Raw genomic sequence first — 26,321 nt, 5'->3', positions numbered from 1 at the left:
TGTATTAAGATGACATTTTTTTCTGAGAACAGAAAGCCTTGCATATCCAACTCTTTTTTTCTTTTTTTTTTTTTTTTAAGGCACTGCACTTGATCATATTGTTTTATTTTAAGTGGGGTTCATAAATCCTTACTTATTTTACCCTGTTATTTTTCTCTTAACCTTCTTAGTTCTTTTAATGCGAACACTTTTATCTAAAATCAAAATTCTGTACATAGTTTTATCTTCCTCTAATGATGAGAGATGTGGTTTTTGAATTTGGGAAATTATAGTTCAGGAACGCTGTTAAGGGATAGCAGGCCAATGTCCATTTATGTAAAGGTTCACATGGGAAACCAGCAAACTGCTGATTTTTCTATTTAACCATCAAAAAGGGTGCATCTCATTACTGATGACTGACAGAAACATCTGGTTTTCTCTCATCTTTGAACAGTCTTATTCAAAGTAACGTGTTTTGGGGTTTTTTTTTCTGAATTAAGGTTTTTATATAATTTTTTTCTTAGACGTTGTGGTTTAACCCCAGCCAGCAACTAAGCCCCACACAGCCACTCCCTCCCTCCCCCTCAGCAGGATGGGGGAAGAGAATTGGAAGGGTAAGGGTGAAAAAACTCATGGGTTGACATAAAAATAGTTTAATAATTAAAACTAGTAGTAATAAAAAATAATAAATTGTAAGGAAAAGAGAAAAAAAAATAACAAAGATAATTATATTTCACGGAAAGGGTCATTGGGCACTGGAACAGGCTGCCTAGGGAGGTGGTTGAGTCACCTTCCCGGGAGGTGGTTGAGTCACCTTCCCTGGAGGTGTTTAAGGCACAGGTGGATGAGGTGCTAAGGGGCGTGGTTTAGTATTTGATAGGAATGGTTGGACTCGATGATCCGGTGGGTCACTTCCAACCTCGTTATTCTGTGATTCTATGATAAACCTCAAGGAAGACAAGTGATGCAAATGAAAGCAATCGCTCGCCACCAGCTGACCGATGCCTAGCCCAGTCCCAGAGCAGCAGCGCGCCCCCCACCCCCACCGCCAACCTTGCCCCTAGTTTTGTTGCTGAGCATGATGTCATATGGTACGGCATATCCCTTTGGTCAGTTGAGGTCAGATTTCCCCACTGTGTCCCCTCCCAAATCCTTGTGCACCCCCAGACTACTTGCTGGCAGGGCGATATGAGTAGTAGAGAAGGCCTTGACTCTGTGTCAGCACTGCTCAGCAGTAACTAAAACATCCCTGTGTTATCAGCACCGTTTCCAGCACAAATACAAAACATAGCCCCAAAGGGGCTACTATGAAGAAATTTAACTCTATCCCAGACAAACCCAGTATATTAGGTTAACAATGAAGTTTAGAATCTCATTTTGAAGTATATGAGTTAATGGTGGAAAATGAGGAGTAGGAATCTTACAGAACGTAGTGAGGATGATGAAGGTCTTCTCAATAAAGTGTTCTTAAAGAGCTCGTGTAGATGATGCATCGCATGCATGAGAATCAGACTCTTCTAGGATTACAGTGAATTTTTTAGGACCTACTCTGACAGATTAAAGGTTGCCTGTTAACAGCACATGTAAATTGTGATTTAGAGGCTTGTATTGTGTAGAGTTAAATTGGAGTAAAAAAATCCAGAAAAGCAGCATATAGATAACCAAATGAAGTTTTCTTCCTTACTAAATATAGTTCCTAAGCTTGGTGGGAAGCATACAGTTCTTGTGCTTTCCAGATAGTTCTGTCTTTGGCATATTCTCAAGGGCATGCATTTCCAATGTTAGGACTCCACTTAGCATATTACAGACTTGCATCACAATATTACATTGTGTGTTATTTAATAATTGTGAGAACAGGGATGTCCCATGACTGAGAATGTTGTTTAGAAACCATTAGATGCACTGAAGCACTAGTCATTCTTTTTATAAGGTTAACTACCCTATATTTCTGGTGTTCTTGTTTACAGGTACAGCAAGTACAGACTGTGCAACAGGTACAGCATGTCTACCCAGCCCAGGTTCAGTATGTGGAGGGAAGTGACACAGTCTACACAAATGGAACTATGTGAGTTGGTTATTGATCAAACTTAGAATGCTTGCTAAGATATGAAGTTAAATGCACATTCTTTTAATGACATCATATGGGCTACTGTATTTTAAGTAGCAAAGGAAATTTTTGAACAAAACCTTTATTTTTTGACATTTTAAATCATTATTTGGGTGAAAACAAGTTGAATTTACATCACTTGAATTAATCTAAAATGAATTCAGGTAATTGTTACAGTTGGACATAGTGGGAAGTTATATATGCAGCATCTTGTTGTTTGGGGAAAAAACTTAAGTTTATGGACAAGTTTTAAGTTATGTTGATAGGAAGGATTATCTTAAATTGTCATGATATGATCATTTGTGTAGTAAAGAAGTCTTCATGTGGGCCTCCTATACTTCTAGTTGAAATTCTACTGGAAAGTTCCTAAGTTGCTGAGGCAGCTGCAGTCATTACTTGCAGAAACCAATTATGTAATTTTTTTACCATGTTTAGTGCAATGACTTCCATATTGAATTTTTTTTCCAAAGGAAGAGAGGGAGAGGAATGAGATTATGTACTTTTGTTTCTCTCTCAGACTCTTCTGTTTCCTGTGCTTTTCTTGCTTCAATGAACATGCTTTTCTGTCATGAAATTCCTTTCTCCCATGTGCAAAATTAAAATCTAGTTAAGTTCTTAGGTTCTAGTATCTAATCTATGAACAAAGAGTCTATTCTATTCCGTATACAAGGGCCTAGGATATATGGCTGAAGGAAGCTGCCCTATTCAGAGAAAGGAGCAAGTACTAAGCCTGTGGTGGGAATGGAAAATGTTCTATGACTATTAACATGGATATTCTTTCATTCTCCTTTTATGGTCATATGCTAGCTGGATTCTAAGACAACCCTCAAGCCCTCCCAAGAGATCATTTACACATGAAAACAGCAACTAGGGCTAGTCAGTGAGCAGGAAAAGAAAACATGAGTTGGCTGGTTAAGATGACTGGGACTGTGATCCAGTAAGCAGGAAAGGATTCTGGTCTTAGATAAAGAGCTGGTGGAAGTGACTGGAAAGGCAAGAGCCAAGAACCAGTGGGCGGAAAGAAGAAAGTATGGTGGCAGAAATAAAAAACTAACAAAGATCCAAAATGTATGGTTGTCTGGGAAAAAGAACTTTAATTATAGAATGGTTTGGGTTGGAAGGGACCTTAAAGATTATCTAGTTCCGACCCCCCTGCCATGGGCAGGAACACCTCCCACTAGACCAGGCTGCTCGTAGCCTCATCCAACCTGGTCTTGAACACCTCCAAGGATGGGGCATCCATGACTTCCTCTGGGCAACCTCTTCCAGTGCCTCACCACCCTCACAAGTAAAAAATTTCTTCCTAATATCCAATCTAAATCTCCCCTCTTCCAGCTTAAAACCATCGCCCCTCGTCTAGTCCTATTCAATATCTTTATCAACAACCTGGGTGAGGTGATCGAGTGCACCCTTAGCAAGTTTGCGGACGAGACTAAACTGGGAGGAAGTGTCGACCTGCTGGAGGGTAGGGAGGCTCTACAGAGGGATCTGAACAGGCTGGCTGGAATGGCTGAGGCCAATGGGATGAGATTTAACAAGGCCAAGTGCCGAGTCCTTAACTCGGGACACAACAACCCCGTGCAGAGCTACAGGCCTGGGGAAGAGTGGCTGGAAAGCTACCTGGCGGAGAAGGACATGGGAGTGTTGGTCAACAGCTGGCTGAACATGAGGCAGCAGTGTGCCCAGGTGGCCAAGAAGGCCAATAGCATCTTGGGTTGTATCAGAAATGGTGTGGCCAGCAGGACCAGGGAAGTGATTGTGCCCCTATACTCGACACTGGTGAGGCCGCACCTTGAATCCTGTGTTCACTTTTGGGCCTCTCACTATAAGAAAGAAGTTGAGGTCCTGGAGTGTGTCCAGAGAAGAGCAACGAAGCTGGTGAAGGGGCTGGAGAACAAGTCTTACGAGGAGCGGCTGAGAGAGCTGGGGTTGTTTAGCCTGGAGAAGAGGAGGCTGAGGGGAGACCTCATTGCTCTCTACAACTCTCTAAAAGGAGGTTGCAGAGAGGTGGGTGTTGGTCTCTTCTCCCAAGTGATAAGTGATAGGACAAGAGGGAATGGCCTTAAGCTGCGTCAGGGGAAGTTTAGATTGGACAGTAGGAAAAGTTTCTTCACTGAAAGGATTATCAAGCACTGGAACAGGCTGCCCAGGGAGGTGGTTGAGTCACCTTCCCTGGAGGTGTTTAAAAGTTGGGTAGATGAGGTGCTTGGGGACATGATTTAGTAGTAGGCAGGTACAGTTGGAGTTGATGTTCTCAAAGGTCTTTTCCAACTTAATGATTCTATGATTCTATCACTGTACTCCCTGATAAAGGGTACCTCCCCAGGTCTCCTGTAGGCCCCCTTTGAATACCGGAAGGCTGCTATAAGGGGACAGAACAAAACAAAAATAAAAACACTGACCAGATAAACAGCCCAGAAAAGTTGTCTTCATACAGGAGATGATGCCTGTATGTTTTTCCCAATATAACTGCTAACAATTTCATTTGTAGGTAGTACCTTAAAAGGAGATGGAAGGAGGAGCTGGCTGACACAGCATAACTTGTGCTATTTCATCCACCCACCAATAAACTATATTTTAGTATGGTTGATAATTTACCATAGAAAAATCTAGGTTGTAAGGGACCTCCAGAGGTGATCTAGTCCAACCCTCTGCTCGAAGCGGGTCTAATCAGATCAGGTTGCTCAGGGACTTGTCCCATTGAGTTGTGTTCCACACCCTTTCTGGGCAACCTGTTCCTGTATTTGACCACCCTCATGGAAAAAAAAGTATTTTCCTCATATCTAATCAGATCTTCCCATATTACAACTTGCGTACATTGCCTCCTGTCCTATTGCTGTGCACCTCTGAGCAGCGTCTGGCTCTATCTTCTCTGTATCCTCCCATCAGGTAGTTGTAGAGAGCAAAAAAAAGTATCTCCTGAACCTTCTCTTTTCCAAGCTGAACAGGCCTAGTTCTCTCAGCCTCTCCTCATATGTCATGTTCTCTCAGCCCCCTGACCATCTTGGTGCTCCTCTGCTGGAGTTTGCACCACAGACCACAAGTCCTTGAGCCCAGCAGTCTAGGCGATTTTCCACCCATCTTATCGTTCACTTATCTAGCCCATATCTCAACAACTTGGTGATAAGGAGAGTATGGGAGACTGTGTCAAAGTTCTTTCTTCAGCTAAGGTATACAACATCCACTGCCTCCCCTTGTCCACAGTGCCAGTCACATTGTTATAGAAAGCAATGAGTTCGGTCAGGCATGATTTGCCTTGGTAAATCCCTGTTGGCTGCTCCCAATCACCTTCTTGTCCTTCATGTATTTACAAATAGCTTCCAGGAGGATTTATTTCATAACCTTTCTGGGGACTGAGGTGAGGCTGGCTTGCCTGCAGTTCCTGGTATCCTCCTTTTTGTCCTTGAAGATGGGTGCAATATGACTTTTTTTTCCAGTCATCATGAGCTTCCCCCAGTTGCTGTGACCTTTTGAGGATGATAGAGAGCTGCCTTTAATGGCATCAGTCAGCTCCTTCAGCATCCTTGTATGCATCCCACCTGGTCCCATGGGCTTGTGTACATCTAAAAGGCTTAAGTCCTCCTTAAATTTGCATTTTCCTACCTACAGGAGACAGTGATTTCTATCAAGCTCTAGCAGTTCTAACAGGCTCTGTCAGCTGTTTTTGATTAAAGAGGGCATTGAGCTTTTGTTCCAGCTGACTCCTGATTAGGCAGTCAAGCATCCTTTCAGCAAATACTACCGAGTGGCCTATATAACTGCCAGCCTAGAGCACAATGAATAGTCTCAGCAGTTTGTAATGGGGAGTGTGTATGGGTGAGTGTGTGCATGCGTGCACACATGCGTGCACGTGTCTGTCTGTCTCTAGTAATTACTTAGGACAGTGTCTGTATGGTCTTCAGCAGCTGTTAGAGCAACTGTCCCTGGAATGTCAGAGGCCTTGGCCTATGTAGAGGTCCAGAAGAAGGATGCAGTTCTGTAGGTCTCAGGCTGTTTGATCTGCTTGGGGTTTTCCTGATGCTGGGGCAGCAGAAGATATTCTTATCGTCTATAGGTGGTGTTGCTTGTTGAAGATCTGCATTGCCAAGTAAAGGAGCTATGGGAAGAGGTCAGCAGACTGCACAGCATCAGAGATGATGAGAAAGAGATCAACTGGTTCTCCTCTGAAATCCTGTAGCTTCAAGAGCCTGAACCCCCAGCTGTACTGAAGGAGGAGCAGGAGCAGTTTGCGCTTATTGGGTTGTGAAGTGGAGACTCCCATGATGGTGGAGGGTGGAAGCTTGTGACTTCTGGCACTGGGAGGAAGGCTCCTTTTCCACCTGAAGATTTGCAACTACAAAATAGAAGCACCGTATTCATAGCAGATGAGGAGCTGGGAGATCTGTCAATAAAACCATCCATGCTGGTGGAACCCAAGTCATGCAGTAGTGAGGACTCATTGCTGAGGGGGATGGAGACTCCCATGTGCTGAACTGACCAATTGTTTAGGGAGGTTTGCTTGCTGGGGTCTTGGATGTGGGACACTGTTGAAAACCTGCTAAGGCTTCTCTGGCTCTCAAGCTATTAATCTCTGCCGCTCTTCCATGTGGGCACCAATGATACTGCCAAGGGAGACCTATCTGGAAAGCATCAGGTGTGGTGATATGACTGTGGGGGCAATGGTCAAGGACATAGGGGCCTTGGAGATATTCTTCTTGATCTTACTGGTGAGGGGAAAGAGCTTGAGGATGAGGGGATGGATCCTGCAGGTCAACAATAGGGTGCGTGGCTGGTGTTGGCAGCGAGGTTTTCATTTTTTACAGAATCACAGAATGGTTGTGGTTGAAAGGGACCTCTGGAGGTCATCTTGTCCAAGTCCCTGCTCAAGGAGGGCCACCTAGAGACGGTTGCCCAGGACCGCGTCCAGATGGCTTTTGAATATCTCCAAGGAGGGAGACTCCACAATCTCTCTGGGTAACCTGCTCCAGTGCTCAGTCACTGTCACAGTAAAAAAGTGCTTCCTTATGTTCAGATGGAACCTCTGGTGTTTCCATTTGTGCCCGTTGTCTCTCGTCCTGTCGCTGGGCACCACTGAAAAGAGCCTGGCTCCACCTTCTATATACCTTCTCTTCATGTATTTATATATGCTGATAAGATTCTTCTTGCCCCAAGCCTTCTCTTGTCTAGGCTAAACAGTCCCAGCTGGGAGCCCAGAACTGGACACAGGACTCCAGGTACACAGTACTCAACTGGTGCTGAATAAAGAGGAAGGATCACCTACCTGGACCTACAGGCAATACTTTGCCTGATGCAGCCCAAGGATACCATTAGCCCTCTTTGTGGCAAGGGCACACTGCTGGCTCATGTTCAGCTTGGTGTCTACCAGGACCCACAGGTCCTTTTCTGCAAAGCTGCTTTCCAGCTGGCTGCTTCCCTGGCATGTACAGGTACACAGACTTGTTCCTCCCTCGGGGCAGGACTTGGTACTCCTCCTTGTTAAAGTACATGAGGTTCCTGTGAGCCTGTTTCTCCATCTTGTCGAGGTCCCTCTGGACAGCAGCACAACCCTGTGATGTATCAGCCGCTCTTCCCAGTTTTGTGTCATCAGCCAACTTGCTCTGCCCCATTATTTAGATCACTAATGAAGACGTTGAACAGTATTGGACCCAGTACTGAGCTCTGGGGTACACTGCTATTTACTGGCCTCCAACTAGACCTCGCGTAAAGACAATACAGGTCTTCTTCAGCCAAATGGAATAAGTCTCATGTTCACAGGCTCTGGTTCTCGTAAGAGACTTGAACAGTCCCAATATCTGCTAGAGGGTCAACAAAACAACGGCAAAGCAACCCAGGAAGACAGTTAAGCAGTGCAATTGATTGCCTGGAGAGGTTTGTGTAGTTCCTGTCCTTAGATGTTTTCAAGACTCGACTGGGTAAAGCCCTGAGCAAACTGGTCTGAACACAACATTGAGCGACCATGCTTTAAACAGGAGCTTGGTTTGCGGATGACACTAAGCTGGGTGGAAGTGTCGATCTGCTGGAGGGTAGGGAGGCTCTGCAAAGGGATCTGAACAGGCTGGACCACTAGACTGAGACCAATGGGATGAGGTTTAACAAGGCCAAATGCCGGGTCCTGCACTTGTGGCACAACAACCCTGTGCAGTGCTACAGACTAGGAGAAGTCTGGCTGGAAAGCTGCCTGGAGGAGAAGGACCTGGGGGTGTTGGTTGACAGCCGACTGAACATGAGCCAGCAGTGTGCCCAGGTGGCCAAGAAGGCCAATGGCATCTTGACTTGTATCAGAAACGGCGTGGCCAGCAGGTCCAGGGAGGTTATTCTCCCCTTCTACTCGACACTGTTGAGACTGCACCTCAAATCCTGTGTTCACTTCTGGGCCCCTCACCACAGGCAGGATGTTGAGGCTCTGGAGCGTGTCCAGAGAAGAGCAACGAAGCTGGTGAAGGGGCTGGAGAACAAGTCTTACGAGGTGCGGCTGAGGGAGCTGGGGTTGTTTAGCCTGGAGAAGAGGAGGCTGAGGGGAGACTTTATTGCTCTCTACAACTACCTGAAAGGAGGTTGTGGAGAGGAGGGTGCTGGTGAGGTGAAGAAGGGGATAAGCAGAACCGTGACATTAAACTTCCGGAGGGCAGACTTTGGACTGTTCAGAAGGCTGGTTGGCAAAGTCCCATGGGAAACAGTCCTTAAGGGCAAGGGAGCCCACGAGGGCTGGGCGCTCTTCAAAAAGGAAATCCTAGCAGCTCAGGAGAAAGCCGTCCCCCCATTCCGGAAAAGGAGCCATCAGGGGAAAAAAACCATCTTGGTGGAGTAGGGAGACCTTGAGAGGCATCAAAAAGAAGACGAATGTCTATGAGGTTTGGAGGAAGGGACAGGACTATGGGGAGGAAGTGAGATCGTGCAGGGAAAAAATCAGGAGGGCTAAGACCCAACTAGAAATCAGATTGGCCAAGTCTGTGAAAAATAATAAAAAAACTTTCTATAAATACATTAACAATAAAAGGAGGACTAGGGAGAATGTTCAGTCCCTATTGGATGCAGAAGGTACAACAGTGACAGGGGATGAGGACAAGGCTGAGGTACTTAAAGCCTTCTTTGCCTCAGTCTTTAATAGTAAGGGAAGTTGTTCCCTCTGTGTACAAACCCAGGAGTTAGAGGAGCAAAATGAGGCTCCCAGGATCCAAGAGGAGGTGGTTAGAGACTTGTTAGCCCGACTAGACACCCACAAGTCTACGGGTCCAGATGGGATCAACCCAAGAGTATTGAAGGAGCTGGCAGATGTACTTGCCAAACCCCTTTCCATCATCTTCCAGCAGTCCTGGCTGACTGGGGAAGTTCCACTGGACTGGAGGCTGGCTGATATTGTGCCCATCTACAAGAAGGGTCGCAGGGAGGATCCAGGCAACTACAGGCCTGTCAGTCTGACCTCAGTGCCAGGGAAAGTCATGGAAGAGGTGATCTTGAGTGCTATCATGAAGCACATGCAAGAGAACCGGGTGATCAGACCCAGTCAACATGGGTTCAAGAAAGGCAGGTCTTGCCAAACTAATCGGATCGCCTTCTATGACAAAGTGACTCGCCTACAGGATGAGGGAAAGGCTGTGGATGTGGTCTTCTTGGACTTCAGTAAAGCCTTTGACACAGTTTCTCACTGCATTCTGCTTAGGAAACTGTCAGCCTCTGGCCTGGACAGGCGCACCCTCTCCTGGGTGGAAAACTGGTTGGATGGCCGGGCCCAGAGAGTGGTGGGAAATGGAGTTAACTCCAGCTGGAGGCCAGTTACAAGTTTGGTTCCTCAGGACTCAGTGCTGGGTCCAGCCCTGTTCAATGTCTTTATCAATGACCTGGATGAAGGCATTGAGTGCACCCTTAGCAAGTTTCCCAAGTGACAGGGGACATGTCAAGAGGGAATGGCCTCAAGCTCTGCCAGGGGAGGTTCAGGCTTGACATCAGGAAAAAAAAATTTATGGGAAGGGTCATTGGGCACTGGAATAGGCTGCCCAGGAAGGTGGTTGAGTCACCTTCCCTGGAGGTGTTTAAAAGACGGGTGGATGAGGTGCTGAGGTGCAGAGGATAGGGACATCACACGACCAATATGATCAAGTGAAGCCGTTTTATTGAGATTTTACACTACATTTATACCCCTCTTCAGCAGGGGCGAGCCATGGTGTTACAAGCTGATTTGTCAGTTCTCTTTTAGCAGTAAACAATCATTGTTTACCTACAGTATTATGCTTTCCCATGAGAAACGGCTATGTGAGCACTCTGGTCTACAAAATAACAAGTCAAGGACTACTGAGGAAAACTTCCCGTGAGAAGTGAGAGGAGTACAAGGCAGAACAACTTTCTTATAATACAGAGAGAAACCTTAAAGGCAACGTGTCCTCTACAGTGACTAATTCTTTTACAAGGCTAACTTTATTCAGGTGCAGAAGCTGGGTTGTGCACGTCTAAATATCCGTGCCCATTTTGATCTAAGAACTCCTCAACACTGAGGGGCATGGTTTAGTGATTGATGGGAATGGTTGGACTCGATGATCCAGTGGGTCCTTTATAAACTAGTGATTCTATGATTCTATTCTATGATTCTGTATTATCTTTAAGTATTTTTTTTCCCTCTACATGTTTAGAAGAAACTGGATTTTGTTTGTGAGGCAAAACACCATATTTGGTAGAGTAGTAAGTGTTAATGGTTAATTATTAGTCACCTAATGAGAGAAATGCCCCTTTTCAAGTTGAGTAATCGATGAATCCTGTAATTAAGAACAACTGCTAGCAAAGTTAGCCAATTTGCTTAAAAAGAAAGAAATATTTTATTTTTCAAGGCTTCCTTTATTTCAAATTTGTAGTGATAAGTAGCTTATGTAACTGCCCCTCAAATGTGGATACTCATCTGTAATTTATTTTGGATTTATAAAACTTCTGTATTAGTTCTATGGAACAGGCTTTTTTTGTCTTTTATTTTTTGATTTTTTTTTCTTGAGGTTACCAGGTAAAGAACAAGCGCTCTTTTGCACTGTCAGTTATCTAACTCACTTATGCTTCTACATAAACATTTTTTGTATGCACTTACTGATTAACTAAGCGTTCCCTCATGTTAATTTATTACCTGCAGAATAAGAAAAAGTCAAAGTATAAGGAATAACGTAAACAACGTGTCAGTGATATTTAAGGAAAACATTTTTTTTTCTCGACAAATGCTATGTAAAACACCTAACATAAGTTCTTTTTCACCCCACTGTATTACAGGATGATCTGTTTTAGAAAATAAGTGCGTGCAGAAGCAGCTCAGTGTCATCCTGGTTTGAAGAAAAAAGGGTCTTCTGAAAAACGACATCTGAAATCTCTTTCCTACACAAATCTCACAAATAACAAGATTTGTAGTCTTTCTGGTACTTGTCATTAATGAAATTGAGAAATACAATGTGAAAAATGTGTTAAACAACTTCTCTGCCTGGAATAGGAACTCCCTAAGGAGTTTGTTACTGTCCATCCTGTCACTTGTGAAGAGACAAAAAGGCCATCCTTAGGGGAAAGGATCTATTGCCAGAGTGTTTGACTTCTTTTTAAACAAAGAAATTTGGCTTTTTCTTACACAGTAGTTTTCATTCTTTTTGTGGGCACTACAAAGATTTCAACTGACCAAATTTTACTTAGAGCTTGTTTTTCAAAATGTTTTTCCTCAGTGTTATTTTATTTTATGGTAATATTTATTAGTATCAGTTTGCATCCTTACTAAATTAAACACGGTTTCCCTTTTTTTTATTGGCCAACTGCTGTTGGCACCTTTCCAGTTATCCAGAATAAAAGAAACCTGCCTATGATGGGGTATTTCTACAAAGCAGTACTTGCAAATATTTTCCTGAGTTGCTTCTTACGGCATAGCTAACAGAGGCAGCCAACAGATGCAGCACTGTACTCAGAAGGGGGCCAGAAACTTTGCAGAGAACAGCATCCATGTCCTGAGTTAACGTGTCACAGGGCACTACCTCCAGCCATCGGAGCAACTATCTCTATAATGTCAGAGGCCTCAATCCAGACTGAACTCCTGAAGGAGGATGCAGCTCTTGGAGTACAGTGAGTGCCTGGGGTCTCTCACTGAGGCTGGGGCAGAGGGAGGCAGTTTCCTTGCCTGCAGAAAGTGTGCAGTGGTACAGGATCTGTGTTGCCAACGAGAGAGATGAGATCCACCTGACCAAGTAGGGCAAAAGCATCTTTACCAACAGATTGGCTGACCTGGTGAGGAGAACTTGAAACTAGAAATGACAGGGGAGGGAGATGACGTCCCATAATCAAGTGAGGGAGTGGTGGAATGGGTTGGCAAGCAAAGGGTGCAGGGTGTTATGGAAAAGAGAGAGCTTGTAATCAGCAAAACGGGGCTGAAGGGGAGACACTCCGCTGGATGCAATTCTTACAGACAAGGAAGCTTTTCTTACAATTCTTGCAAACTGGTTGGTGGTGTGAAGGTTGGGGGGCAGCCTGGGCTGCATTAACCATGAGATGGTGGAGTTGAGAGTCCTGAGAGGAGCAAATGAGGCAAATGGCAGGATCACAACTCCAAACTTCAGGAGAGCAGACTTTGGCCTATGCAGGAACCTGCTTGGAAGAATCCCATGGGAGACATTCCTGGAGAGCAGAGGGGATCTAGGAGACCTGTTTTATATTCAAGGATCACCTCCTCCAAATTCAGGAGTGGTCCATCGCGATGAGCAGGAAATCAAGCAGAGGTGACGTGTCTGCGTGGATGAGCAAGGAGCTCCCAACTAAACTCAAATATGAAAAGAAAGTATACAGGATCTGGAAAAGAAGGGGCAAGTGACCCAGGAGGAATGTAGCGACACTGTCCAAGCGTGCAAAGATGAGGTTAGGAGAGCTAAAGCCCACCTGGGATGTAAAGGGCAGCATTAAGGGTTTCTACAGGTACACCAGTAGCAAAATGAAGACCAGAGAAAATGTGGACCTGCTGCTGAATGGGGCAGGAAGCCTGATGACGAAGGACATGGGAAAGGCTGAGGTACTGAAAGCCGCCTGTGCCTGAGTCTTTACTGGTAAGGATTGCCTTCAGGAATCCCAGGCCTCTGAGATTCTGCAAGGAAGGAAGAACCTGACTGCAGCAAGGAAGAATAGCGGAGGACCGAGTCAGGGAAATATTTAAACAAATTGGAGATACACAAGTCCATGGGTCCTGATGGGATGCACCCATGAGTGCTGAGGGAGCTGGCTGACGTCATTGTGAGACCACTCTCAATTACCTTTGAACAATCGTGCCGATTGGGGGAGGTTCCTGAGGACTGGAAGAAAGCAAATGACACTCCAGTCTTCAAGAAGGGCAAGAAGGAGGATCTGGGGAACTACAGGCTGGTCAGCCTCACCTCTATTCCAGGGAAGATGATGGAGAAAATAATCCTGGAAGCCATTTCCAAAGAAGGAGTCACCATGGATTTATGGGAGATCATGCCTGACAAGTATTGCCTTCTACAATGAGTTAACTAGCTTGGTGGATGAGGGGAGAGCAGCGGATGCTGTTTATCTTGACTTTAGCAAGGCTTTCGACGCTAACTCCCATAACATCATCGTAGACAAGCTGACAAAGTACAGTTTAGATAAGTGGACAGTGAGGTGGACTGAAAACTGACTGAATCGCCAGGCCCAGACAACTGTAATCAGAAGCAGAAAATCTACCTGGAGGCTGGCCTCTTACTGGTGTCCCTCCGGGTTGATCCTCAGGCCAATACTGTTTAACAACTTCATTAATGACCTGGACTATGTAACAGAGTGTACCCTCGGCAAGTTTGCAGATGATACAGAATTGGGAGGAACGGTTGATAGACCAGATGGCTATTGTGCCATTCAGAGGGGCCTCGACAGGTGATCAGGCCCAGTCAACACGGCTTCATAAAAGGCAGGTCTTGCCAAACAAATCTGATCGCCTTCTATGACAAAGAAGTGACTCGCCTACAGGATGAGGGAAAGGCTGTGGATGTGGTCTTCTTGGACTTCAGTAAAGCCTTTGACACAGTTTCTCACTGCATTCTGCTTAGGAAACTGTCAGCCTCTGGCCTGGACAGGCGCACACTCTCCTGGGTGGAAAACTGGTTGGATGGCCGGGCCCAGAGAGTGGTGGTAAATGGAGTTAACTCCAGCTGGAGGCCAGTGACAAGTGGGGTTCCCCAGGGCTCAGTGCTGGGTCCAGCCCTGTTCAATGTCTTTATCAATGACCTGGACGAAGGCATTGAGTGCACCCTTAGCAAGTTTGCAGACGATACTAAGCTGGGTGGAAGTGTCAATCTGCTGGAGGGTAGGGAGGCTCTGCAAAGGGATCTGAACAGTCTGGACCGCTGGGCAGAGTCCAATGGCATGAGGTTTATCAAGGCCAAATGCCGGGTCCTGCACTTGGGGCACAACAACCCTATGCAGTGCTACAGACTAGGAGAAGTCTGTCTAGAAAGCTGCCTGGAGGAGAAAGACCTGGGGGTGTTGACTGACAGCCGACTGAACATGAGCCAGCAGTGTGCCCAGGTGGCCAAGAAGGCCAATGGCATCTTGGCTTGTATCAGAAACGGTGTGACCAGCAGGCCCAGGGAGGTTATTCTCCCTCTGTACTCGGCACTGGTGAGACTGCTCCTTGAATCCTGTGTTGAGTTCTGGGCCCCTCACCACAAGAAGGATGTTGAGGCTCTGGAGCGAGTCCAGAGAAGAGCGACAAAGCTGGTGAGGGGGCTGGAGAACAGGCTTTATGAGGAACGGCTGAGGGAACGGGGGTTGTTTAGCCAGGAGAAGAGGAGGCTGAGGGGAGACCTTATTGCTCTCTAACACTACCTAAAAGGAAGTTGTGGAGAGGAGGGTGCTGGCCTCTTCTCCCAAGTGACAGGGGACAGGACAAGAGGGAACGGCCTCAAGCTCTGCCAGGGGAGGTTCAGGCTGAACATTGGGAAAAAAATTTTTACAGAAAGGGTGATTGGGCACTGGAACAGGCTGCCCAGGGAGGTGGTTGAGTCACCTTCCCTGGAGGTGTTTAAGGCACGGGTGGACAAAGTGCTAAGGGGCGTGGTTTAGTGATTGATCAGAATGGTTGGACTCGATGATCCGGTGGGTCTTTTCCAACCTGGTGATTCTATGATTCTATGACAGTCTGGAGAAATGGGCAGACAGGAACCTCATGCAGTCCGACAAAGGGAAATGTTAAGTCCTGCCCCTGGGGCGGAATAACATGAGGCACTAGTACAGGCTAGGGGCTGACTGGCTGGAAAGCCGATTTGCAGAGAAGGACATGGGAGTCCTGGTGTAAAACCAAGGTGAATGTGAGCCAATAATATGTCCTTGCTGTAAAGGAGGCCGATGGTATTGTGAGCTGCATTAGGAACAGTGTTGACAGGAGGTCGGGGGAGGTGATCCTTTCCTTCTGCCCAGCACTCGTGAGGCTGCACCTGGAGTACTGTGTCCAGTTCTGGGCTCTCCAGTACAAGAAAGACATGGAGATACTGTAGCAAGTTCAGCAAAGAGCCACTGCAGTGATGAAGGGATTGGAGCATCTCCCATAGGAGGAGATGCTGAGAGAGCTGGGATTGTTTAGCCTGGAAGAGAAGGCGCGGGGGGGATCTTATCTATGTGTCTAAATACCTGATGGGAGGGTGTATTGAAGATGGAGCCAAACTCTTCTCAGCCGTGCCCAGTGACAAGACAAGAGGGAATGGGCACAGATTGAGACATAGGAAGTACCATTTAAACTTAAGTAAAGTCTTTTTTTGCTGTGAGGGTGGTCAAACACTGGACCAGGTTGCCCAGAGAGGTTGTGGAGTCTCCATCCTCGGAGGTATTAAAAACCTGACTGGACAACGTCCTGAGCAACTTGCTCTGGTTGATCCTGCTTTGAGCAGGGGTCGGGAGGGGATTTGGACTAGACAGTCTCCAGAGAACCCTTCCAACCTCAACTACTCAACTGTTCTATGGTTCTGTGATTATAGTTGAAGTCACCATGGCGGAAAGAAGGTGTCATTTGTAGTATCAAAAATAGCTTTGCTAGCTACAAGGATAGCTGAGGCCCTATGTCTTAAAATATTAATTCAACTTTATAAAGTGATTATCATTTGGTCCACAGAAAGGATATAAAACTTAGTATTTGTGAGGATTATACTGGACTGTAAATAGGACATTTCTTTTTAATTTTTAACACAACATACATAGCATGCAATAAATGTTTTAGGAAGGAATTTAAACTACAGGCACCACTTCCAGGAAGTTCAACCTCAGCTTTGCAACTGATAAGATGTTAAACAAGGGGACACCCAGACACCAAACTGAGAGGGATGTGGGAATTGAAAGAACTGTACAAATGGATGAAGGGACTTGCAGGGGGAAGGAGAAGCAGGTAGAAACAAAGAGGGGCATACAATGGGCCAGTCATGGGTAAAATGGGGCCGGTCAGTATGCTTGTCTGGCTGAGCCCTGCAGTCTGTCCAATTTTCTTCTATTTTCTTTAAAAATAGCTTCTTAACTATCGCTCTGCTTAATCTCACTCTCTGTCCCCTGTGTATGTGTGCTGCAAATAACAGGTGTCAGCTGTGAGTGAGACCTGTATGTGTGTGAGTGAAATTTGGTGCCTGGCTACTGGAGTCAGACTGTGGGGTGTAGGCACCCTGGGGCCTCTAATGTCAGCTACGGGAGTGAGTGAGGGTCCTAGCATCAGCAGTTGGAGGGGCCATAGCTCTCTGGATCATCATCATAGAATCATCATATGGTTTTGGTTGGAAGGGACCTTTAAAGGCCCAACTTCCCTGCCACGAGCAGGGATGCCTTTCACTAGATCAGGCTGCTCAAGGCCCCATCCAACCTGGCCTTGAACACTTCCAGGGAGAGGACATCCACAACTTCCCTGGGCAAACTGTTCCAGTGCCTCACCACCCTCATGGTGAAGAATTTCTTCCTAATGTCTAGCCTAAATCTACCCCTCTCCAATTTAAAGCCATTCCCCCTCGTCCTGTCAGTACATGCCTTTGTAAACAGTCCCTCCCCAGCTTTCTTGCAGGCCCCCTTCAGGTACTGGAAGGTTGCTACAAGGTCTCCTTGGAGCCTTCTCTTCTCCAGGCTGAACAAGCCCAACTCTCTCAGCCTGTCCTCATATGGGAGGTGCTCCATTCTTCTGATCATCTTTGTAGCCCTCCCCTGGACCCCTTACAACAGTTCCATATCCTTCTTATGTTGAGGATTCCAGAACTGGACACAATACTCCAGATGAGGTCTCACAAGAGAGGAATGGAGGGGCAGAATCCCCTCCCTCCACCTGCTGGCCACGCTTCTTTTGATGCAGCCCAATATACGCTTGGCCTTCTGGGCTGTGAGCGTACATTGCCGGTTCATGTTGAGCTTCTCATCAACCAGCATCCCCAAGTCCTACTCTGCAGGGCAGCTCTCAATCACGTAACTCCCCATCATGTACTGAAAATGGGGATTGCCCCGACCCAGGTGTAGGACCTTGCACTTGGCCTTGTTGAACTTAGTTTCCTAGGTCTTCCCTCATGCCCTTGTGGATTGGAATACCATTGGCTAGCTTCCAGTCAGTGGGGACCTCCCCAGACTCCCAAGATCTTTGGCAGATGATCGAGAGGGGTCCTGCCGTAACATTCGCTAGCTCCTTCAGTACTCTGGGATGAATCCCATCAGGCCCCATGGACTTGTGAACATTCAGCTGATACAGCTGGTCCCTTACAGCGCACACAGCAGTGTCCACAAACGGAAAGTCACTGTTCCTCCGACTCAGAGGACCAGGCAGCCCAAGGTCTATCAGTATTATTAAATGCTGAGGGAAAAAAAGCATTGAATGCCTCTGCCTTTTCTTCATCCCTATTACTCAGGTGACCATTTTCAACAAGTATCGGTCCAATGTTTTCCTTAGACCTCCTCTTGCTATTATGCTATGTTAAAAAGCCTTTCTTGTTGTCTGACACAACCCTGGCTGGTTTCAACTCTAGTTCAGCTTTGACCTTTTGTGTCTTCCCCCTGTCTATACGAGCCACAGCTCTGCAGTCTTCCTGCGAAGCCTGACTTTGCTTCCAGGGATCATGCGGTTTCTTTTTCCTCTTGAGCTCCTTGAGGAGTCCCCTGTTCAACAAAGTTGGTCTTCCGTCCCACTTGCTTGAATTACAACACACTGGAACTGCCTGATCCTGTGCTTCTAACAGGTGGTTCTTAGAGACTGACCAGCACTCATGGACTCCTAAGCCCTCAAAGGCAGATTCCCAGAGGACACTGCTAAATAGCTCTCTGAACAGCTTAAAGTTTGTTCTCTTGAAATCCAAGGTAGCAACTTTGTTGTCCTTTTTCCTCATTACAGTGAAGATTTTAATCTCAACCATTTTGTGATCCCTGTGGCCAAGGCAGTCACCTACCATCACATCTCCCACGAGTCCTTCTCTGTTCACAAACGACAAGTCCAGGAGGGCAACTTTCCTATTTGGCTCTCAGAGTACTTGTGACAAGAAGTTATCATCTCCCGCAAACTTCAGGAATTTCCCAGACTTGCTCATCTCAGCAGTATGGTATTCCCAGTTGGTGGCTGGGAAGTCGAAGTCTCCCATAAGTACAAGGGCTACCGATTCAGAGATTTCTCCTAATTGCCTATAGAATAACTCATCGATGTTATCATCCTGGCTGGGCGATCGGCAGTAGACACCCACTACATCATCTCCTTTGTTTTCTTTCCCCGTAATGCTCACTCAGAGGTTCTCAACCACATCACCACTAACCGTAAGGACTGTACAATCAAACCTCTTCCTTACACATAGTGCAACTCTTCCACCTCATCTACCCTGCCTATTCCTCCTGATCAGCCTGTAGCCCTCTATCCCAGCACTCCAATTGTGGAACTCATTCCACCAAGTCTCGCTAATACCGACAATATCATCAGGTGCAGGACTCGGCACTTGGCCTTGTTGAACTTCATGAAATCCACGTGAGCCCACTCCTCAAGCCTCTCAAGGACCCTCTGGATGGCATCCCTTCCCTCTAGCAAATCAACTGCATCACTTGGCCTGGTGTCATCTGCAAACTTGATGAGGGTGCACTCAGTCCCGCTGTCTGTGTCGTTGATGAAGATATTAAACAGTACTGGTCCCAGTATGGACCCCTGAGGGACACCGCTCATCATTGGTTTCCACTTGGGACATTGAGCCGTTGATCATAACTCTTTGGACGTGGCCATACAGCCAACTCCTTATCCATCTAACATCCTGTCCGTTAAACCCATCTCTCTCCAATTTAGACGTAAGAATATTGTGGGGGACCGTGTCAAAGGCCTTACAGAAGTCCCAGTAGATGACAACCGTAGCTCTTCCCTTGTCCACCAGTGTGGTCACTCCATCATAGAAGGGCACCAGATTAGTCAGGCACAATCTGTCCTTGGTGAAGCCATGTTGGCTGTCTCTAGTCACCTCCCTGTCATCCGTATGCCTCAACATATCTTCCAGGAGGATCTGCTCCATGATCTTACTGGGCATGGAGGTGAAACTGACTGTTTGGTACTCCCCAGGGTCCTCCTTTTTACCATTTTTAAAAATGGGTTCAATGTTTCCCTTTTCCCAGTCACCGGGGACTTCATCTGACTGCCATGACTTCTCCAACATCATGGAGAGTGACTTGGCAACTACATCAGCCAATTCCCTCAGGACCCTGGGACGCATCTCATTGGGTCCCGTAGACTTGTGTATTCTCAGGTTCCTCAGGTGGTCTCGAACCTGATCTTCGCCTATGATGGGAGGAACTTCTTTCCCCTAGTCCCTGCCTTGAGGTTCAGGGGCTTGAAGAGATGTGGAAAGAGAGATTGCCGGTGTCAGGGTGAAGTCCCCCGGGAGGATCAGAGCCTGCGAGCGTGATGTTTCCTGTAGTTGGAGTAAGAATGCTTCATCGACATCCTCCCCTTGATCGGGTGACCTGTAGTAAACACCAGCCACGAGGTTTCCTTTGTTGGCTTTTCCCTTATTTTTACCCATAAGCTCTCAACCTGTTCATCGCTGTTTTTCAAAGACAGATGTGTGCAGTCAGTCCATCTTACATAGAGGGCGGACACCCCCTCCCTTCCTTGCCTGTGCTTTCTGAACAGTTTATAGATATCGATTGCAGCCTTGCCTCATTTCAGTAACAGCAATTAGATCATAGCTTTCTAGCTGCAGTGGCTTCTAGCCCCTCCTGCTTGTTACCCATGCTGCATGCATTGCTATTGAGGCACTTTAGTGGGGGACTATCAACAGGACGATAGGGAATGGCCTCAAGCTCCCCCAGGGGAGGTTTAGGCTGGACATTAGGAAAGGGTCATTGGGCACTGGAACAGGCTGCCCAGGGAGTTGGTTGATTCACCTTCCCTGGAGGTGTTTAAGGCACGGGTGGACGAGGCGCTGAGGGACATCATTTAGTATTTGATAGGAATGGTTGGACTCGATGATCCGATGGGTCTTCTCCAACCTGGTGATTCTATGATTCTATGATTCTATGAAAAGAGGACTCAGGAAACTATTGGCCCATTAGTCTTGTTTCAGCCTCTGGGAAAGTAATGGAACAAGTCCTCCTGGAAACTATCACAAACCTAATGAAGCAGGTGACTGGGAAAAGCCAACAGAGATTTACTAAAGGCAAATCATGCCAGACTAACCTGATCACCTTCTACAACAAAGTAACACTTCCTGTCAAAGTGGGAATAGCGGTGGATGTTGTTTACCTGGACTTCAGCAAAGTATTCAACACTGTTTCCCACAGCGTTCTTCTGGACAAACTGGCAAGATACAGACTGGGTGGGTGGTCTGCGAGATGGGTAGGAAATTGGCTAACAGGCTGCCCTAAATCATAAATGATCTGAACAATAGGATTGACAACACTCTCAAAAAGTTTGATGATGACCCCAAACTGAGTGGTGAGGTGAACATGTCAGAATGGAGAGCCATCTTACAGAGAGACCTGGACAGACTTGAAGAGAGGGATAGCAAGGACAGTAACACAGAATCAATAGAATGGCTTGGGTTGGAAGGGACCCTTAAAAGTCATCTAGTCAAGCCCCCCTGCAGTGATCAGGGACATCTTCAACTAGATGAGGTTGCTCAGAGCCCCATCCAACCTGACCTTGAATATCACAGAATCACACAGAATCACAGAATAACCAGGTTGGAAGAGACCCACCGGATCACCGAGTCCAACCGTTCCTACCAAACATACTTCCAGACCTGACCTGTTCTAGTATTTTACCATCTGCATTGTAAAAAATTTCTTCTTATACCTAGTCTTAATCTACCCTCTTTTAGTTTAAAACCATTACCTCTTGTTCTATCACTACAGTCCCTTTTTAAAAGTCTGTCATCATCTTTCTTAGAAGCCCCCTTAAATTACTGTAAGGCCTCAATAAGGTGTCCCCGAAGCCTTCCCTTAAACAGGCTGAACAGCCTCAACTCTCTCAATCTTTCCTCATAGGAGAGGTCTTGCATCCCTCTGATCATTTTTGTCCATGTCTTTCTTGTGCTGGGAACCCCAGAGCTGGATGCAGTACTCCAGGTGGGGTCTCACCAGAGCAGAGTAGAGGGTGAGAATCACCTCCCTTGCCCTGCTGACAATGCTTCTTCTGATGCAACCCAGGATATGGTTGGCCTTCTGGGCTGCAAGCATGCATTGCCGGCTCATGTCGTTTTTCATCCACCAGTATCCCCAAGTCCTTCTCCCCAGGGCTGCTCTCAATCCCTTCATCCCCCAGCCTGTATTGATACCAGTGGTTGCCCCAACCCATGTGTAGAACCTTGCCCTTAGCCTTGTTGTACTTCGTGAGGTTCCCATGGACCCACTTTTCAAGCCTGTCCAGGTCTCTCTGGATGACATCCCATCCCTCAGGCATGTTAACTGCAGCACTTGGCTTGGTGTAATCTGCAAATTTGTTGGGGGTGCACTCAATCCCACTGCCTGTGTCGTTGATGAAGATATTAAAAAATATTGGTCCCAGTACGGACACCACTTGTCACCAATCTCCATCTGGACATTGAGCCATTGACCACTACTCTCTGAATGTGATCATTCAACCAATTCCTCATCCACTGAACAGTCCACCCATCAAATCCATAGCTCTCCACTTTAGAGAGAACAATGTTGTGGGGTACTGTGTCAAAGGCCTTACAGACGTCCAGGTAGATCATATCCGTAGCTCTTCCCTTGTCCACTGATGCAGTCACTATATCACAGAAGGCCACTAGATTAGTCAGGGAAGACTTGCCCTTTGTGAAGCCATGTTGGCTGTCTCTAAACACCTCCCTGTCTTCCATATGCTTCAACATATCTTCCAGGAGGATCTGCTCCATGATCTTCCCAGGCACAGAGGTGAGGCTGACCGGCCAGTAGTTCCCAGGCTCTGCCTTTTTACCCTTTTTAAAAATGGATGCAATGTTTCCCTTCTTCCAGTCACCAAGGACTTCTCCTGACTGCTATGACTTGGCAACTGCATCAGCCAATTCCCTCAGGACCCTGGGATGTATCTTGTCACGTCCCATAGACTTATGTATGTCCAGGTTCCTCAGGTGGTATTGAACCTGATCTTCTCTTGTAGTGGAATAGATTTTGGTCCCCCAGTCCCTGCCTTGAGGTCCATCCACTCCAGAGGTGTGGGAAGTGAAACTGCCACTTTGAAATTTGAAAGGTGTGCAACTTGTGGCGACATAAACAAAGAGCCCAGTATAGACTAGGAACTCTGTGGCTGGGGAGTAGTGTCACTGAAAGGGACCTGAGGGTCCTGGTGGATAATAAGCTGAATATGAGTCAGCAGTGCACCACTGGATTTTTTTCAAGATGTGATTGGACAGGATGCTAGATAATCTTATCTATACTCCCTTTACCGGAAAAGGTTGGACTAGGTGATCTTTTGAGGTCCCTTCCAACCTAGACTGTTCTATGATTCTATAATTCTCTGCTTGCCGTTCTACTCATTCTGTGCTTGCCTTTCTACTCATTGGACTGGACCATCTTGCTTTCTGAGGAGGCTGTCCTCAAAGATCAGCTAGCTCTCCTGGGACCCTTTTCCCTACAGGACAGTTTCCCATGGGATCCTGCCAAACAAGACCCTGTACAGACCAGAATCTGCTCTTCTCAAGCCCAGGGTTGTAATTATACTGTTTTGATTTTCGAAAGTTATACCATTAAACAAATTAGCGAAGTTTTGATTAGTTAAGATTTTATGTGGAGAAAAATTTTTAAAGAGTTATTAAGTTCTAAGATTTCATCTTTCCTGCATATCACCCTCAGATAAAGGATAATTTGACATCTAATCTATTTTATGAAATGCGTCATGAAATCTGGAAACATGAATAAAAGTTAATGCCTTGAGGTCCATCCACTCCAGAGGTGTGGGAAGTGTGTCTTGTTCTATCACTACAGGCCCTTTTTAAAAGTCTGTCATCATCTTTCTTAGAAGCCCCACTTTAGTGGGGGTCTATCAACCTTATGAGAATTTTGGAGGAACACATCCTAATTTCTTTGTGGCATTTCCCTATTAGTTTGTAGTATTACTTTTCTTTTTATTATTTAACACGACATACAAAAGATGCAGTAGGTTTTAGGAAGGCATTTCAAATTCCCAGAAACCAATTTATAATCATTAACTACCAAAAGGAGCCATAAAAACCTGCCACGCTCAAACAATTATGTATTGTATAAAATCAACTTTGAAAAGAAAGCTCTATTCCTGATAATGGTCAGTTGGCCATAATACTAGAAACGATTGATGAGTTTTTCATACTGGAAATAGAATAGAAAGTATAGTAGACTGGATTAATAAACAAGAATTAAAGTGTTTGACAAGGTTATATTGTTTTAATAGTTATCAAAACTTATAAGGTGTTAGCAGCTACTGATAATACATAAATGTTTAATTATCATAAAAATGAAATGACATAGTATATACATTTTTCTTTTTCATCAACTAGCACTTTTATATATAAAACTTAAATTAAACCCAACTGAAGTCAGAGGAAAGACTGTCTGACATTAATGGACTCAGGCTCAGGGCCATAGTGCATTCATAGGTGTCAGGTAGATTAGATCCAGTATGTAAAAGAACCCATTTTTATCTTAAAATTAATAAAAACTTATAATTTGAAGTGACAAAGCTTCTAGAGACTTTCCTAAATGCAGTGAAATATCCACTCTCCTTTTCTTTGAATACAATGATTACCTCAACTCCAATACACCTTCCTAATCAACAGAATTAAGGAAAGATGATGCACACTACATTTACATCCTTCCAAATCATTCCCAAATGTTTCACGTAAGGCACAAAAAAATCACCACATTACTCAATCCAAAACAAAACAGTCTTATGAGATATCTGTGTTTAACTTACTTGGAATAGGTCTAAGGACATCAGGAATGAGAATCTCCACCAAAGCCTGGTACATCACATGGTCACAATTACCCATCCATTTCAGAATAGACTCATTTTTGCACAGAATAATCAGTTTTCCTTTTGGAAGTCGACTTTCTATTTCACTCAGAGTGCTGTTGTAAATAAATGCAACAAATGAAAGTGCATTTACATACAGATAAAGTACAATGGACTTTGAAATTGACAATTTAATAAAACCTTTATAAATGTCTCTGTTACATCAAATTAAAATTCTTTAACTGCTTCCTATGGAACTAGGGAAAAAAACCTCTAAAGTTCTGCTCCAACCCCTAAATTATGCAAAGGTTTGATAGAAATAGTCCTTGTCATTTAAATTAACTGGACAGTATATTGTGGAAAGATACTTTGACTCTAGTCATCCAAACAAAGTTAAAAATAGAAGATGTATACAATAATTTCAGGACTGCAATTTGACATATACCAACAGCCTATATGTCAAAAAGCAGGCAACACAATTTTAACCTGAAAAACTGCTGATATCAGAAATGGTTCTTAGCCTCTATGTAAAACTAAGACTTCCTTTGATTTGATTCCTGCTGTTATATTATGATGGTGAACAGTAAGCAAAAAGAGACATTTACTGACCTCAGTTCAATAATAGCTGTGTCGTCAGCTGGAGCAGAAGGAGAATAGCGCCAGAAAGTTTGCCACAACTTTTCTATCAGGCTAAACTGAAGATTCACAACAACATCCACTATTGCCTGATAAAATATAAAACAAGTGCAGGTAGTCCTCCATCTCATCCCTCCCCTACCCCAACTATACCCCAGGGGTATAGCTCCCCCCTCATAATTTTGCAGAAAAAATAGTAAAATACGTGTTTATAATTAAGCATACAATACCCTTCTTAGGAACAAGTTTTACAGTTGTCCATACTAGTGTGAACAGAGACTCATATCAGGCCAAGTGTGACTACAAGGAAGCTTCCCCAGAAAAGAGCCTAAGCATACATATCAGGTGAATTCACCTAAACAGAACTTTTAACATTATTAAAAACACAAAGTAAGCCTACTGTTTCCTGAATTTTTTTACTTACTACAGGTTTTAAAGCGCCTTCAACAATAATTTTAAAACGTGTTATTCAGTATGAAATGTGGACTTAAAGTTCTTAAACAGCCTGCTTCTTTAAAACTGGAAGAAAAAAATGAGTTTTTTTTAAATAGACATTAGCGATAACAATTTAATCTTATTTCAACTCCTATAAACAAAAGCATAACTCTATATACATATTATCTAAAGTACGATTTACTTAAAATTTTCAAAATCTACACATGATTACATTCAAGGATCGGTATTCTATTACATGTCATTTTCTTTCCCTGTAAAGAGAGAAATTCCAGAGTAGTCTGTTTGCAAATGTCCTTTCTGATGAAATAAGCAAAATATTTTGGGAGCACATCAGATACAAGTAGGTTGCCTGTAATGTGTTTTGTGTCAGTCATCCTGTTATACTGATTCTCAATAGAAGAAATTAATTTTCAAAGAATTATGATTTGTGTGAAATGCCTCTTTTCTCTTACCTCACAGTGCTCTCTATAAAGACTTTGCAGTGATTTTATGTCCTCAAGGGTAGTACCATCTGGTAGAGAAGATATTTCAACTTCTCCAAACTCTGGAAGCACTCGAGATGCATCTGTTTCCATGATAACATAACAGAGGAAAGCTATTGTGAATGGTGCCAACTACAGTTCGATTAGAAAATATTTAAGGATGATGTAAAGAAATAAAGTCTAGAAGGTCATAATGCCCCAAAAGGAGCGTCTTTTATATTTAATATATTTTAAAGTAGAAATAAAATTGTGAAAACAGCTAGCTATTTTTTAA

The 26,321-nt window shown here is 44.9% G+C and overlaps 1 protein-coding gene across 1 annotated transcript in view; it reads right to left on the bottom strand.

The window, feature by feature from the left end:
• LOC138733858 (transcription factor RFX3-like) overlaps positions 1 to 26,321 on the bottom strand; it is a 217,481-nt gene that overhangs the window by 8,737 nt on the left and 182,423 nt on the right. The window contains exons 9-11 of the mRNA XM_069881364.1: positions 26,018 to 26,130; positions 25,083 to 25,198; positions 24,435 to 24,589 (exon numbers count right to left, since the gene is read on the bottom strand). Of these exons, the coding sequence (XP_069737465.1) occupies positions 24,435 to 24,589; positions 25,083 to 25,198; positions 26,018 to 26,130 (384 nt within the window). The remainder of the gene's footprint in view (positions 1 to 24,434; positions 24,590 to 25,082; positions 25,199 to 26,017; positions 26,131 to 26,321) is intronic.

The sequence above is a fragment of the Phaenicophaeus curvirostris genome (assembly GCF_032191515.1).
Source record: "Phaenicophaeus curvirostris isolate KB17595 chromosome Z unlocalized genomic scaffold, BPBGC_Pcur_1.0 scaffold_52, whole genome shotgun sequence".
In the NCBI taxonomy this organism is placed as follows: Eukaryota; Metazoa; Chordata; class Aves; order Cuculiformes; family Cuculidae; genus Phaenicophaeus; species Phaenicophaeus curvirostris.
This window is presented reverse-complemented; position numbering and strand designations above follow the sequence as displayed.